This window comes from Fringilla coelebs (assembly GCF_963513975.1).
Source record: "Fringilla coelebs genome assembly, chromosome: 2".
Taxonomy (NCBI): domain Eukaryota; kingdom Metazoa; phylum Chordata; class Aves; order Passeriformes; family Fringillidae; genus Fringilla; species Fringilla coelebs.
This window is the reverse complement of record NC_140029.1, coordinates 114,130,614-114,146,060: the sequence shown is the minus strand read 5'-3', so window position 1 is coordinate 114,146,060 and position 15,447 is coordinate 114,130,614. Positions and strand designations below refer to the sequence as shown.

The window sequence follows — 15,447 nt, the reverse complement described above, 5'->3', positions numbered from 1 at the left end:
ATAGTGGAATATAGCCATAGACTTAGGGGAAGGTGACTCATTCAGCAGACTTTTTTGTTGTACTGTTACAGTAAAATTTAGTTCTTGTGTACATTTTCTGGTATGGTACTGGCCTTGGCTGAATTACAACCACAGAGAACTACTCTTTATACCAGTTTTGTTCTGTGTCTGTTGGTAAAACTCACTTATCAAAAAGCCTTTCAGGTTTCCTTCACGTTTGATATGTAAGAGGTCTCTGTTTTCCCTCCAGGCCCTTTGTCACAACCCTGATAGAAGCATTTTAAATCAGCTTTCAAGCTAATCTGAATGAGGTGAGCAAAAACGCTTAGTCTTCATTAGCTGGTGCCTGAAACTCAAATATTTATCCATACAACAGCACTCCAGCCTTTACCTTTGCACCCCTTTCCAGTCTGGGTTTCAGAGGCTGGGTTCAGCCTGCAGAAGCTTTAATTAAAACCACTCTTAAACAAGTTTGCTGCTTCCACAGGGCTTGATCTTAGAGAGTTGGCAAATGCGCACGAAAGGGTTTGTGGGGATTTGTTTTGTTTTGCTAGGACAGTGATTGCAGGATGCCCTTCCTTGGAGGAGCAGTTTGCAGGTCTCGAGTTGTCCAGACAAAGGGATCAGATGAGAGCAGCCTCCAATTTTAGTGCTGCTAAACGAGTGACAGCTGAACTGGTGTGCAGTGGTCCTCCTGATTCCTGTCCCCAGAGAATGTTTGATCTGAAAGTGTGTGACAGAAATTTCTGTGAATAATTAATTCTCAAGCCTCCAGCAGTTTTTCATGGCAGTAGCAGCAGGTTAAACTGGAGCTGATCTCTGCTGTGGTTCAGATGAGCTGAGTAGCACTTCCAAAGCCGGGGCCAGATGGGAAAAAAGATCTGGTGAAGCACAAGCAGAGACCTGACATTTGGGGGGGTGTGGATGCCATCAGACCCTCCTGCAGGCACTGGAATGGGGATTACTTTTGTAAATTGATGAAGTGAGAGCCCAGGTGCTGTCTAATCCTGGTTTGCCTAATGATGAGGCAGAGGAGTTGCGATGGCAAGTAAGGCTCCCACAGTAAAGAAAAATAAAGAAAAAAAAGGCAGCAAAAAATGAGGAAGTTTGGGGGTTTTTTTGGTTTGCCTTTTGTTTGTTTGTTTGTTTGTTTTACTGTGACAGTAGTGACACACGGGGACGAGCTGCCCAGGGAAGTTGTAGGATGCCTCAATCGTGGCAGCGTTCAAAGCCAGGCTCGATGTGGACTTCAACATCCTCCAGGGGGCTGTGTCTGCACCCCTGGCCGAGGGCCTGGGAGCAGCTGATCTTTCAGGTTCGTTCCTGCCCTCTACGTTCCGCGGAGCTGTGGAGAGCTGCGATTCCCAGCCGTGCACCCGGCAGCGGCGGCACCGAGCGCGGGGGCCGGGCCGCGGCCGCCCCGCCCCGGGCAGCTGAGCTGGGGCCATGCGGGGCCCGGCGCTGCCGCTCGCCCGCCGCGCTGGGGCCGCGCTGGGGCTGGGCCGGGCGGCCGGGCTGGGCCGGCCGGCCGGGCAGGACCCGGGGCAGGTGAGAAGGGGCCGGAGCCGGGGCCGGGGTTGGGGCCGGGGCCGGGAGAGCCGGGGCCGGAAGCGCGGCGGGAGCGCCCCAGCTGCTTCCTGCGCGGGCCGTGCGAGGAAATAGATGGGAGAGAGCCGGCCCGTCCCGATGGCGCTGCCCGTGTCCTTCCTGCGCACCACCGAGTGTGCCCCGGGGTTCTGCACCCACGGCCGGCAGCTGCTCCAGCACTGACAGAGCGTTCCCGGCCGGCCTGGTGCCCGAGCTCCCTCCCGGTGCTGTGCTTGGAAGGAGCGCCGTGGGACGGGACGGGAGCTGGGTGCCCCGAAGGAGGGAAATTCAGCGTTTGCCCTCGGGGTTTGCTTAGAAACCAAAAGCTCTTTCCCTTCCTTTCTTAGGTTAATTTCCATCAGAGTGCCAAGAAGCACTGGATTATCAGCACAGTGGAAATGGAGAGTATTTATTAACCAGCCAAGCAGGGAGGAAGAGTGTGCTGTAGCTTAACTCCTCTGCTCTCTGAAATGTCTATTACATCTTGATCATATAAAGATGTGCTGTAATATTTGAGCATTCCAGTATAACTGATAAATTGATGTAATTAGTAAGATGCTTTTTATTCATTTTAGTGAGAACTAGAGAGGGTTTAATTTGGCTTTACTACTTTTCTTTTTTCTTGCTTTCTCTGAAGCTGGAAAAGAAGGCAAAAGGAAAGCTCCAGAAACAGATCTGCCAGGTGGTTCTGGATCACTTCGAGAAGCAGTACACGGCAGAACTGGGAGATGCATGGAGCAGCGTCAGGTTTGTAGAGATAGAAAGAAGGGGAGACATACGGAATCTAATTAATAATGACATGTGTGGCACAGGCTGTCACTAAATTTGGGTCTTGATCACACAGCTGCTGAAGAACTTCATTATTAAAAAACAAAACGTATCGATGCATAGCATTAGTTTAATTGAGTCAACTTAAAAGCTCTTCGATTGGATCAATGTGTTTTTCTGCTTTAGGCAGTGAATACTCCTGAGGAATATTTTTTTTTGAGATTAAATGAAAAATTACTAATAGGAATTCAAGCAGAAAGGGGGGAAATCCGTGTAAGAAAGTGCAAACCGAAATGCAAACAAGCATGTTTCTATCACATACCACTGCTGTCTTCCAAAAATAGCCATTGATTTAAGTTTTACTGGCCTAGTGTTTGCAGAACACAAAATGTAAAAAAGAAAACTTATAAAAACGGCATTTTAATGTGGGCTGGAATGAGCATTGTAAAGCCAATGTGTATGTGATTATTTTTGTTGTTTACAGCTAATAATACAGTTATTCTTTATTCCCAGGGAAGTACTTGATAGTCAGGAAAACCATTATGCTTATTTATATCTCCTACATAAAATAAAAAAAATGGAGAATGTCTTGTTTCAGAAGAAATTGGTGTTTTAAATGCAGTAATTGGAAAAAAACAGTGGCTTGATTTCCTATTAAAATTATTTTCCTGCGTACTTTTCTAAGCAGAATGATTAATTTCACCCTCAAAGTGATGAATTCCTGATTACACCAGAATTATCCAATAGTGAGATTGTATGTAAAGGCTTCCTACACTGTTTTATTTGATGGGTTATTGAATGGCTTTTCCTTTTTTCACCCTAGAGACGTGCTGACCTCGCCGTGGTGCTGGCAGCACGCTGTGCTGCTGAACAGGTTTGTGAAAAACACAATTCAGTTTGTAGAATTTTTTAGAGTTTAATAATAATAGGACAAAGAAGGACAATATTTCTAGCTCTGGCGTGCTCCTGGCCAACAGCCAGAGAATACTTCTGTGTGTACAAACAGTGTTATCTTTATACTGTTACACTGCTGAGGTACATGCATATTTGTATGTTTCATATATTATTCAAACATTCTTGCTAACTTTCTGATGTTTTGGGAACTCCTTTGTTAGACTTCTTCACACACTGGCCTATCTGTATGACATCCTGGGTGTCAGGTCAATATCTTTTATTTCTTCTTGTGTTTCCATCCTGCTGTTTCACATCCTCTGATAAGGGTTTTGTATGTCCTCCTTAAATTTAACATGGTATCTCTAATTGTCCTCTGGTACTCTGGTTTGTGTCAGGGTTATCTTATCACTTGGACAGGTTGGTCAGTGGATAGCCTTGCACTGTTCTAGTTACACAAAAGCCTTTTTCACATGTTATGTTTTGCTGAGGTCTATAATACAATATATTAATCACACTATTATTTCCATAAGTGATATATAGATATTATATTCATTACACTACTATTCCTATGAACAACACAGTGGATACTTAAGCTGATAGATTTTATTATATTAAAAGCAGCTAAAAAGAGCAATATTTGATGCTGTTTCTAAATACTTATACTAATAACTAACTAATCACTAGCAACATGCATAAGCTAATACATAAAAGTGAAAGCCAATATTATCTGGTCATTTTTCACAGGTTCAGCCAGAGCCCTGGCCTGGAGAGCAGCCTTGCTGAGCAGGGATACCATCCTGCCTTCCCAGCAGCCCTGCCCTACCTCCCTGCAGCCTTCAGGTGTTACACCAGGACAGCTCCTGGGAGATTCCCTGCACAGAAACACCAGCCTGGCAGGCTGAAGGAGTATTACCTGCTGAATGCTGCCTCGCTGCTGCCAGTGCTGGCCTTGGAGGTGAAGGATGGGGAAGATGTTCTGGATCTCTGTGCTGCACCAGGGGGCAAATCTGTAGCTATCCTGCAGTGTGCCTGTCCAGGTAATGGAGCCAGGTGCTGGTGGAGGGAAAAACACAAACAACAGTTTGTATTCCACCTAGCTCTGTGCTGTTCAGTAAGGATTTTATGAAATCTGTTTGCCTAAAAGAGGATTAAAAATGCAGTCCTTGCTTTAGGGTAGGTTACTGCAGAGTGACAGGCAAAAGTAGAGTAGCTCTGTGGATTTTTTTCTCAACTATTACTTCTTCAGAAGTTACTTTAAGCCATATCAATTTGTTGGCACAGGGATGTAAGTAATCTGCAACCTTATTCCTGTCCTTTTTCCTTTTTTTTTCCTTCTACTCTGTTGCCTCTTTTGTCAATACTGTTCAAATACTACAGGTAAATTTAAGTGTGCTGATGCAAAGCAGAGCTTAAGAAATTATGCAAGATGCAGTCTTGAAATGTGCAAGATCTGGGCTAAGGGAGAAGGTTTATGGTAAGGAATTGGTTGGAGGAGGATTCTGAGATGATCAGAGTGTTCAGAAGGCAGCAGCAAGCAGCAGCTTGGGCCAAGGAGTTAAAGCAAGCTGGGATTGCTGTTTCCCGGTTTATTTGCTGGCTTGGATAATAATTGTTTCAAACTGTTCACAGCACCTTGTGCTCCTGCTGGTGAAACCATTACTATAGCCACCTGCACCAGCTGATTACAATTGATTTCCCTACCTCTTCTAGAGGAATGAGGTGATGCTAATGAAGTAAATTAAATAGGAATTGTCCTTTCAGAAGGTTTAGAGAAAATAAAATCAACAATTTACCCTCTGTCTGCTTCTGAAGAGACCAAACTGTTGCTGAATGGGAGATGTGAAGAATTTGATTCTTAATATACCTCAGTGAATGCTAAGATACACCTTAAGATAGAAAAAAATTTAATGTTTTATTTTTTTAAAAGGCAGTTTAATAATATGGGGCATGATCTTCATGTAGGTAGTGGCTCAAGGAGCCCAGGAAGGCGCTCACTCTTGGTATGGGTCATGATTAAAGTTGGTTTTACTGTGCTCTTGCTACAGAAGGATTTGCTAGTAAATATTTGGGGTTTGCTCTGTAGGAGCATGTTTAAATTTATTTAGGTTTATAAAAATTCAGTAGTATTCTAAAAAGTGCAGTAACACAGGCACATAAGGTGTAAACTCCATGGTAGTCATGGCAATGCAGTAGAACTTCCAAAATGGGTCTAACTCCTTGTTTTTGTGAAAACGAAACAGAAAAAAATACATAGAGACTTATCTTTGGGTGTTTACTTCTCTTTGTTTGTTTGTTTTTTCCTTAATTTTCTAAGGTCATTTTCACTGTAATGAATATGATGATTTGAGATCAAGATGGTTGGAGCAGACAATAGAATCCTTCATCCCAGATCCTTTCATTAACTTGATAACAGTCTCTAAACTGGATGGTAGACAGATTGGTGATCTTCAGCCTGAATTTTATGACAAGGTAACATTATTATTGGCAAATTATATTTCTTTTTCTGATTCTTCTTCTTCCTCGGCTGCCGTCTGTTTCATGTTCTTTTTTAAATTTTTTTTCTGGTCCCCACACAACAATAACTGACCTATCAAGGGGAATAAAGTAATGTACAGGATTTGTAGAGCCTCAGGAAACACTTCATGAAGCTTGTTGTGCATTTTTTCTTGTGTTGGATGATGCTAGGAGTGAATTCTGAAGACCTTGTATCTGTAATCTTTGCATGATGTGTAATTAGGAAGGGGAGGAGAACAAGAGGGAGGTGTTCTCCTCTGTTACATTCAGAGCGCTAATTTTTTATCTCCCCAACTGCTAACCCTTTAAGAACATTTAAGACTAGCAATGGGATCATTTCACCCCCAAAATGGAAAATAAAATTTTCTTAATATGTGCAAAAGAAAACTGAATATATTTTGGCACATTGTGTTCAAGTGGCCATCTTTGTTGAGATTTTTTAAAATTTTAATGTTATTAATTGTTTAGGTCCTGGTCGATGCTCCTTGTTCAAATGACAGAAGTTGGCTTTTCTCTGCTGACCCTCAGCAAGCTGTGCTCAGGCTCATGCAAAGGAAGGAGTTGTCCTCCCTGCAATTCCAGCTTCTAAGGTGAGAAGTGCAAAAAGTTAAAGGAACTTCCTGTAATTAATAAACATTACATGGAAGCAAGATTTAATAAACCAACCCAGCATTCCTTCTCTGGAAATGATGTCAGGAATATGTGGTTGGGATGCTGTTTAGAATAACCAGTGGGTCTGAGATAATGAGGATGTGGAAATATCTGTGGGTGATACCAGCAGTGAGGCCTTGGTCCTCTTTAACTCACTCACAGGAGTGTCCATTTGCAGATGACTCACAACAGCCTGGTGTAAAATCAAAATATTTTAGGTGGGCACAGCTAAAATGGGTTTAGCTATATTCCATATTGATTGTTTATAGCACAGAAAGGCTCCCAGTCCTAACTGGCAGGGTAAAAAAGTAAAAGAATGAGAGGTTTGGTGGGGGAAAGAGAGGATTGTTCGTTTTTGAGAACATGCCCCCAGTAGTCCAAAGCCAGGCTGTTGTGTATTACACATTTTAATGCTACCAGCTATGGGCTGATATTTGTAAAGGATTTCAAACTGCACAGTTTTTCTCATGGGGGAAAAAAAAGAGTGACTTTTCAATAAAACCTTCTAAAATAAAACCTTGAATGTTATTTGTGGAGTAACAGTCATGCCTGTCCATCTGTCAAAGCAAATTGAGGGAAAAATAACATATTTTTTTTAAAAAAGGAAAATTTTTATGGAAAGTTCCCATTGCAGTTCAAGATAGTTTAGCAAGACTTCAGTTGAAAAAGGCCTGGCAGAAGCCTGTGATTTATAACAGAAATATGAGGATCTTATTGCAGTAATGCATCATGTCATCCATTTCCTTTGAAGAAATCAATCACATTTAAAACAGTGACCTGTTCCAGTTTTCCCTTCTCAATATCTGACATGGAAAATCCAATTTGTGAACCTGTAGCAAAAGGAAGCATACATCATGCAGAGAAATTTTGAGAATTTGCATAAATCATTCTACATTGTAATCCTGGAGAACTCATGACAGCAGAAACCTTGGTTTTTTTAAAATAAAAAATACATTCCCATCAGCCCAAATCAGATTTAATTGAATTATTCCTAAATAGAGAGAGAACTTTCTGTTGGAAATGTTCTTTACTTTAGCAACAGTAATAAGAATTTGTAAAGACAAAATACCTTTGCTATATAAATTAGTAAAATACCTTTGCTATATAAATGGTAGTAAAAGGATGGTTACTTTGAAGAGTTAGAGTTTATAAGGGTTATTGGATAAAAGGGTAATTGGTAAAGGATATAAAGGTTATTGATTGGGTTATTTGGGTTATTGGGTAAAATATTTAAAGGATAGCTGTCCACTGGCTGGTTATTATTCTATTTACTTGATCACTTTAGAATGAATTCCCAGTTCTAGAGACGTCTCAGATCCCATGTGAAAGGGGAAAAAGGAAATGATAATGCAAGATCACAAAAGGCTGAATGGGTTTGTGACAAGTGCATTAGAACTAAAATTCTGGAATGCTTCCCTATTCAAGCCTCTGTTTAATGACTAGAGTGCATAATTATAAATAAAAGGTTGAGTTTGAATCCCTTCTCCAGTGCTTCCAGTAATATTCAGGAGGGCTGAGCCTCCTTGAATATTACTGTAAAAGAAGAAAAGCTATACTGCTTTTTAGATGAGCCAGCTCCTGCAGGGCTCTCTCTGGTTCATTGATTCAGGTTACCTGGTGCTTGATGCTCCCAGGTGTTCCTGACCTTGGTTCCTGTATCTGTAACCAAAAACAAGTGTAAGGCTGAATCCCAGCAGTTTTATTGAGAGTAATGTAAGAAATACATTATAAGTGCATGGAGTGACAGGACAGGTGGAATGGCTTCAAACTGAGAGGGAGTAGGTTTAGATGGGACAGTAGGAAAAAATTCTTCCCTGTGAAGGTGGTGAGGCCCTGGCACAGGGTGCCCAGAGAAGCTGTGGCTGCCCCTGGATCCCTGGCAGTGCCCAAGGCCAGGTTGGACAGGGCTTGGAGCAATTTGGGATAGTTTGGGGATTGGACTGGAAGTAGATGATCATGAGGTCTCTTCCAGCCTCAACCAGCCTGTGATTTGAAAGTGAAGCTAGAGGTACCCAGCATTATTTTAGTTTACCAGGTGGATTAAATGTAGCATAAAAATGAGAAGAATGAAATGCAAAGTGGAGTTCTATTTTTAATTCTGTCGAGCAGCAGCCTAAAATTTGAGATTCCCTCCTTCTTAATAAAGTAAATGCTTTACCTCTAATTTGTTCTTATGAATCTGTTCCTGAGGAAGCTGGGTCATCAAAGAGGGAAGTTAAGGAAGGAAAACTAGGGCTTGCAATATGATGTAATTAATTAAGTACATGGAGGCTTCAGAAGGTCTGGAAGAAGCTGATGGAACCATTTTCTTCCTGCAGCCTGCATAAAATCTGAAATGTAAATAAGTGATATAAATGCTGAACAGCAAATGTTCTAAGCAATGAGGGCACCACTGATTTGAAGGAAATTGAGATTGTAATGATTGTTCATACCCAAAACAAAGCATCCCTGCTGAGTGCTCTAATCCAAGAACACACTGCAAATCTTGTTGGCATTTGGAGTGTTCGTGCAGAAAACAAATTGCAAAGTTAAAAAAAAAAAGAAATATTCGCTTCCTGATGCTAAATGCTAACACAAAATACAGTGGTTCCCAAAAGCAAATTTAACAATGTTATCAGTTCTCAGAGAGAAATTAAATTTTGGGCTAGGCTTGAATGCCCAATTACATAGTGGTTAAACTGTTATGGATGTTGTAATTATTCTTAGACTGGTTTCTGCAGCTGAAAGGAACTTGTGTTAGGGCTCAGCAGAAAAGAAATCCAACAGAATACAATTCAGAAAACTCAGCAAAGGCATTCAGACTGCTGGAACTCTTATATGCACAGCATCTCTGAGTAATTAAACAGCTCTGTATTCTTACTGAATTGTGGAGTTTTCCACAGGAGAGAAATTGTGTGTTCTTAGCTGGGCTTTTTTGTGGTTATAGCATGAATGCAAAAATTGTGTTTATAAATATACTGTCATATATTTAGCATATGTCACCATTTCTGCTGTGTGAAGTAAATTGTGCTGGGAATTGCTTCATCACATCTTCAGCTCTTTCCCCTGGAATTTTTCCTTCTGCTCCTCTGTAGCTGCCCAGTTAATGCTTTTATTGTCCAAAACCATCTTCTCAATTAGGTCCACTGGGAATTTTTGAGAATTCCAGCTGTTGGACCAGCAAATCTGCTGTGGGTTGTGTGGATGATAGAATTCTTTAGCCACTTTCTGTCCTACAGAAGATTAATACTTTGTGTGTGTTTGTGCTGTGCCATTCCCCAAAACACTTTTGATTGGGTTGTTGGAGGTAATTTACATGGTTGCTTGGAATTTCTTCACAAAGAGTGAATGCTGTGGCCCCTGCTGTAGCTCCAGGTATTCCATGAGGTGTTCCATCATGTTTTATCTTAAAATAATTGGGTTTTGATTTTAAGTGTGGAGGTACCCTGTGAATAACTTATGGATCAAGTCCCTTAGGATATGTTGCAAAGCCAGGTTTATTGAATATATAAATAAGTGAATGAAAAATAAGCTACTCAGCAACCTTTTGGGATCACATATTTGAATTCAGGCACAAATTTTGCATCAATTCCACCTTCAGTCCTTTCTCTGTGTGTTTTACGAGCTGTGAGGATAACCACTAAAGTTCTCTTTAGTGGGCTTCAAAGGTCCTTCATTCTCCCTCCTGGGCTGTCTCATATCCCTGTTTTAACAGGATGAATATTCCAGAATCACCATGCATTAAAGGAGAAAGATCATTTTCATGATTCTCCTGCTATTCTAAGCTGCAATGTTTCTCCACAGGAGCAAAGTTTACTTAGAGAGGAGCAGAGGGAGCGCTTGAACTACTGTCACTGCCCATCACAAAGTATTAAAAAAATTGGTATTTTGACACTGAAGGATTTTCTTTATTATTTTATCCAGGTTCAAAGAAATAAAAGCAAAACCTTTAACATGCAGGTCATATTGCCACAAAGTATCTGGTCTCTTGTGAGAGGTAAAAGGTAACGTGGATATTTTAAGTCAATAAAAATAATAGAATTGGCATTTTTTATTGTGATGAGAATTATCTTGCTTATTGAGCAGAAGTACATAGTAGTTGCCAAAAGATGGCACTGTTGAAGTGTTGTGTTAGTTTAAAATTGCCCTAAAATTGTGTCATCTTTTCCCTTTAATACAGCAAATGGTTGAATTATTAACATAGTTAATGCTGCCCCTTCCCATGGCATGCAGCATAAACCCACGTGCCAGAGGATAGGCTGGATATGCAGGTGCTGCCTATAGTGTGAAATATGTATTTTTGTGTCTGCCCAATTTTGAAAGGATATTTGAGGCACTGAGACTTTTCTCTGCCAGTGGGAAAAATCCTTTTTAAGTCCTGGCTAACTATGTATTAGTTGCATGGAAGAGTTTTTTGGGTTTATCATGTGGCTTTAGCATGATAATGTTTTTTCCCCCTGAGATATTAAACAATAATGCTGTTTTGTTTTCCCTATTTTAGTAAATCTTGAGAAATAAAAAAAAAAAAAAAAAAAAAAAGAGAGCTAAATAATATATTCTTTCCAAAGTCTTTTTGGTACTCTTGTAATACAGGGAGTTAGGATAGATTACTGCATCTGTTTTACCTCTGACTTCCATAGTACAATATGAATCTGTACCAAGAGACACACGCTATAAAAATATAAATATACAATTATTTTTACTTGTTTTTTGTTAGTGCTGTAAAGTCTCATTTTGAGGGGAGCAATCTACGTGTGTTAATTTGTTTTACAGAACTTGGGGAATGAGACAGACGGACAAAGGCTCCAGAAAAATTTTCCCAGGCTCTTAATGTGTGTTCTGAGGTTTCTTCATGTGAAGTATGAAACTTTGCAGTAGTAGTGCCTGTAAGCTTGTAAAATTCATTACAGGAAATATATGTATCTGAAATAGAATTAGGATATTAACTAGATGTTTATATCAGCTGAAAGTTTTAGTTCTTTAATAAACAAATGTAATGTGTGCCGCCAAGAGAAAAAGAACTGCAGATTAACTACTTATAAATAATTTGGGGTTTTTTTAACATCATAATAAGAGGAAGGTGAAAAAATATTTTGGCATCTTAATCATTCTAGATTTGACTTTTGGGAGCCACAAAGTTACAGACGCTGAATTCCTTCAGCTGAGAGTGGATAATTAAGGTTCCCAATGAAAGAGAAATCTTAATTCCTGCATGGTGGAGTTACAGTAGGACTAAGTTGTGCTTCACCTGCAGCCTAGCCCTTGGATGTGCTTGTTTCCCTCCAGTGGTTAGAGAGGAAGTTGGTTAAATATATTTGAACAAATTCCCTGATGATCAAATCCTGTCCTGAATGAATTCTCTGTGCTGCTGATGGAGGAGAGGACCAAAGTCTGTGGCTCTGCTGCCCCAGCTCAGTGTCACCCCGTGTGACTTTGAGCCCAGCACTTCCTCACTTGGAATTTTGCAGCTCCCTGCAGGTTTATCAGAAGCCAGGCACGGCTTAATCAGAGCTGGGGGCATTGACTTTGAGCACAGGCTCTGAAACAACTGTTGCTGCACTTGACAAGATGGATAGATACATTGATTAACCTTGCTGCCTGAAGTAATTCTCCTCAGATATTTTAATTCCTGCTGTAAGTTGAAAATAAAGAGAGCTGCGCTGAGCAGGCTGACCTTTTTGGGTCATGGGCTAGTGAAGATTCACAAGTTGAGGTTTAGATACATGAGGGTTTTGAGGTGAGATTTTCAAGTTTCCTTTCAGAGCCTGTGCTGCTCTTTCCTCTGATGGACTCAACTGGAGGAGCATGGTGCCCTTGAAAATGTCTTGATGGGTTCTTGCTTTCCATAAGGGAAGAGAAGGACATTTAGCAAGTGTCCAGGATTTTAACCTTGTAACCTGTAGCTACATCTACTTTTTTATCTTTTACCTTTCCCACTTTTACATGGTAAAAGAATTTTCTCTCTTGTCTAAACGTTGTCTTAGAGAAAGGAAAGTTGTTGCCATTATCTGCTTCTCTGAGTAAAATTCTCAGGTTTGCTAAAAGTGCATCTCAATTGTCACATTGAAATGTTCCCAAGCTTACTGGCTGCCCTCAGGGCATGCATGCATGGAAAAGGTGTAGCTGGCAGGGGAAAGTCTGTCAAAAATGAGTTATGTGGGTGGATTCTGATAAAAATCTGAAGATCAGCTCGACTTCATGAGAGCCCATTTAGACTTCAGCTCTGTTCTCTTTGAGTTCTAATGTGAAAGATAAAAAGCAAAATCCAATATATGGGGGGGATAAGTGATTTTTAATTTCCCCAAATGGGAGTGAGGCCAAGAGATAGTGCATCAGGCTCTCTTGCTGGTTTGGTATCCATGAGAAGGCAAGGTTGCACATCCCTGCTTTGCTTGAATTTAGCAGTTAAGTCCATATATGTGGGTGCACTGTGGTTATTAATATATACTTCGCTCACTGATTATCATAATCAAGACTCATAAAAGAATTGAGCTAGGCTATGTCTGTGCTCCCAAGAGAACTATGTTTGGTATAATTCTCAGGAGTTTTCACCTGGTCTTATCGTTGTCTGGAGCAGTATCTTGGGTGTTCCCATATTATTTTGGACAGGACTTTCAGAGCAGCTTTGAAAGCTGTGATCAGCTTTGATCTTCCTTGTGCTGAAACTTTTATTTATTGATTATTTTCCCAAAAAGTTTCAATTCTGTTAAAAGGGATTATCTCTTCCCCCTCTTGTATTTTCTTCTTTCCTTTCTCAACTGTTTTTCATCAGCTGTCACCCTTGGGAAGTCCTCAGCTTGTTTCTGGAGGAATTGCTATTTCCATGGCATTGGCATTGTCTTCGTTTATCTAGACTTGGAATCAGACTTTCTGCATCTGGGGGCTGCTCACCTCATCTAGTTTGAGGAGATGGTTGTTTCTTTTCTTCTTTTTATTTGTCCCAGGATATTTTTTCCCCTGGGGTGTGGGCACAGTTTCGTCTCTGATTATTCAGTCATTTACACCATTCACTTGTTCTGGTTTTCTTGGTATTAAATAAAAGAAATCTTATTTAGGGAACAGTTGTATATAATGTGGTATTTTCCTATAGTATCTGTTTGTAACCAGCTTTGAGTTCAGTCTTTGAGCCAAAAATGGCTCAAAAATGTATGATTTAATGGGATTTATCTTCAGACAGTGTTTTAATAGCAAATGAACCTTTTGTGTAGCTTCCTTTTAGAAACGTGGTGGTACCACGTTTGAGGAATACTTCTGTGGTGCAAGATTTTTGAGTTTTCTCCTTACTCTTTTGATTTGGAGTAGGTGAATACAACTTGCATATCTCATTTCTATACTCATATGTTGTATTTCATGTGTCTGAGTAAGGACTTGGCAGATCTTGTAGTGGGAAATAAGCAGTTTATTTAAATTCACTTTCAGTGGTAAAGAGCCTCTGTTCCCTCCACACAACAGTAGTTGTGAAGTTTTCAGAGTTTAAGCCACTATTTTACCTTTGTTTAGTCAAAATTTGTCAACAGGTTAATAATTGAAGGGCACATAAATATATGATCCTAAAAAAATGAGGTTTTTAAGGCCTCAGTGACACCCCCAGATCCTCTTACCTGCTAAATAAGTTGCAGAATTAGCAGGAATGTTTCTAAAATTACAGCCCAGTCATTAATTCAGGCTGTTACTGCAGGTTCACACAAGCATCTTGCCAAGTGTCTAACAGGCCCTTTTGATGTGGGGTAACCCATTCTGTGTGCAATTGCAGCATTTTCACTGCAGTGCTGAGCACAGAGATGCTTGATGTATATTCTGAATGGAAGCTGCTTTCTACTTGTCACTGTGGTGTAAAAAAATACCTTCAGCTAACTGAGAATACAATAATAAATGAAAAGCAAAATTGTGTTGTGGGTGGTTTCCTGAACTTAAGACATTTTTTAATGTTATTTTGGTCACATTTATTTAATCTCCGGATTTATAAGTCTACACATTCTCCCACTAGCAGTATGTCACTTGTGATGTTGATTATTTTCCCTTTTTCCTGTTCTATGCAGGTCTGCTGTTCAAGCCCTGCGTCCTGGTGGCTCCTTGGTCTATTCCACGTGCACCCTCTCCAGGGCAGAAAACAGTGATGTGATCAGTCTCATCCTGAGCTCCTGCAGGAATGTGATGCCTGTGGATATAAGTGGGATAGCCAGAGGTGTTTCCCAGGAATTCACTTTTCTCAGTGGAATGCAGCAGCATGAACTGCTGGTTCTCCCAGAGAAGGGGAGAGCATGGGGTCCCATGTATGTGGCTAAATTAAAGAAAGTGTCCTCCAGCTGATGCCTGTTGGTTATGAGCAGTGTATGATAAATTAATATTGATTTAAATACAGTATGTGTATGTGAACACATCCAGGGCAATTGAATTTAGTGTTGCAGTTTCCTGATCAAAAGGAAGCAAGAAATTCACCTTAAAATACTGAATGTGCCTTCCAGCATGAACTTGTGAGCTTCTGAGAAGCCCTTAGGAAATCTGCATTGTTTTCAAGGTGATGTTTTTAAAGGGATTTGGATTCTAGAATTTGGAGGCTTAATGTGGTAGAGTTTTGCACTGGTTTTGGTTTTTTTTATTTACTAACTTGATTCTAATAGAGTATGTTTTTAAATAAATGGTTTTCAGTGGTCTGAAGTCATGGAAATCCTGCATTCTCTCTAAACACATCTAGAAATCTCCGTTTCTGCAAGAACAGATTTGTATGTGCAGTGTCATCTTCAAGCACTGGCAGAACAGGTTTCATATTTGCTAAGTTGTTTGCTTAAAAAAAACAAAGGTGTCTTTTGTTTGCAGATGAAAAGGTCAGCAGTTAGATCAACACCAGCTTTTTTTTTTTTTTTAATTTATTAATAGTCTTCTATTTTGAGCTTGCAAAAATATGAATTGAAAAAATAATGGTGCATATATTCCAGCCTATGCTTGTCTTGAAGCAGAGTGGAACCCTTTCATGCCTGAGGGTTCTTTCCCAGATGGAAGGTGATAATCACTGGTTTTAAAAACATTGTTTTAACGAACAGAGGTAGATGAGTT

The 15,447-nt window shown here is 40.3% G+C and overlaps 1 protein-coding gene across 1 annotated transcript; it reads left to right on the top strand.

Annotated features, from left to right (window-relative positions):
• The first annotated feature begins 1,382 nt into the window (after nucleotides 1-1,382).
• NSUN3 (NOP2/Sun RNA methyltransferase 3) lies at nucleotides 1,383-15,036 on the top strand. The gene is made up of 7 exons (XM_084226646.1): nucleotides 1,383-1,548; nucleotides 2,225-2,334; nucleotides 3,179-3,229; nucleotides 3,994-4,286; nucleotides 5,564-5,718; nucleotides 6,232-6,353; nucleotides 14,433-15,036. Exons 1-7 carry the CDS (start codon nucleotides 1,447-1,449, stop codon nucleotides 14,701-14,703), a joined length of 1,104 nt encoding a protein of 367 aa, XP_084082772.1. The 5' UTR covers nucleotides 1,383-1,446; the 3' UTR covers nucleotides 14,704-15,036.
• Nucleotides 15,037-15,447: the final 411 nt, after the last annotated feature.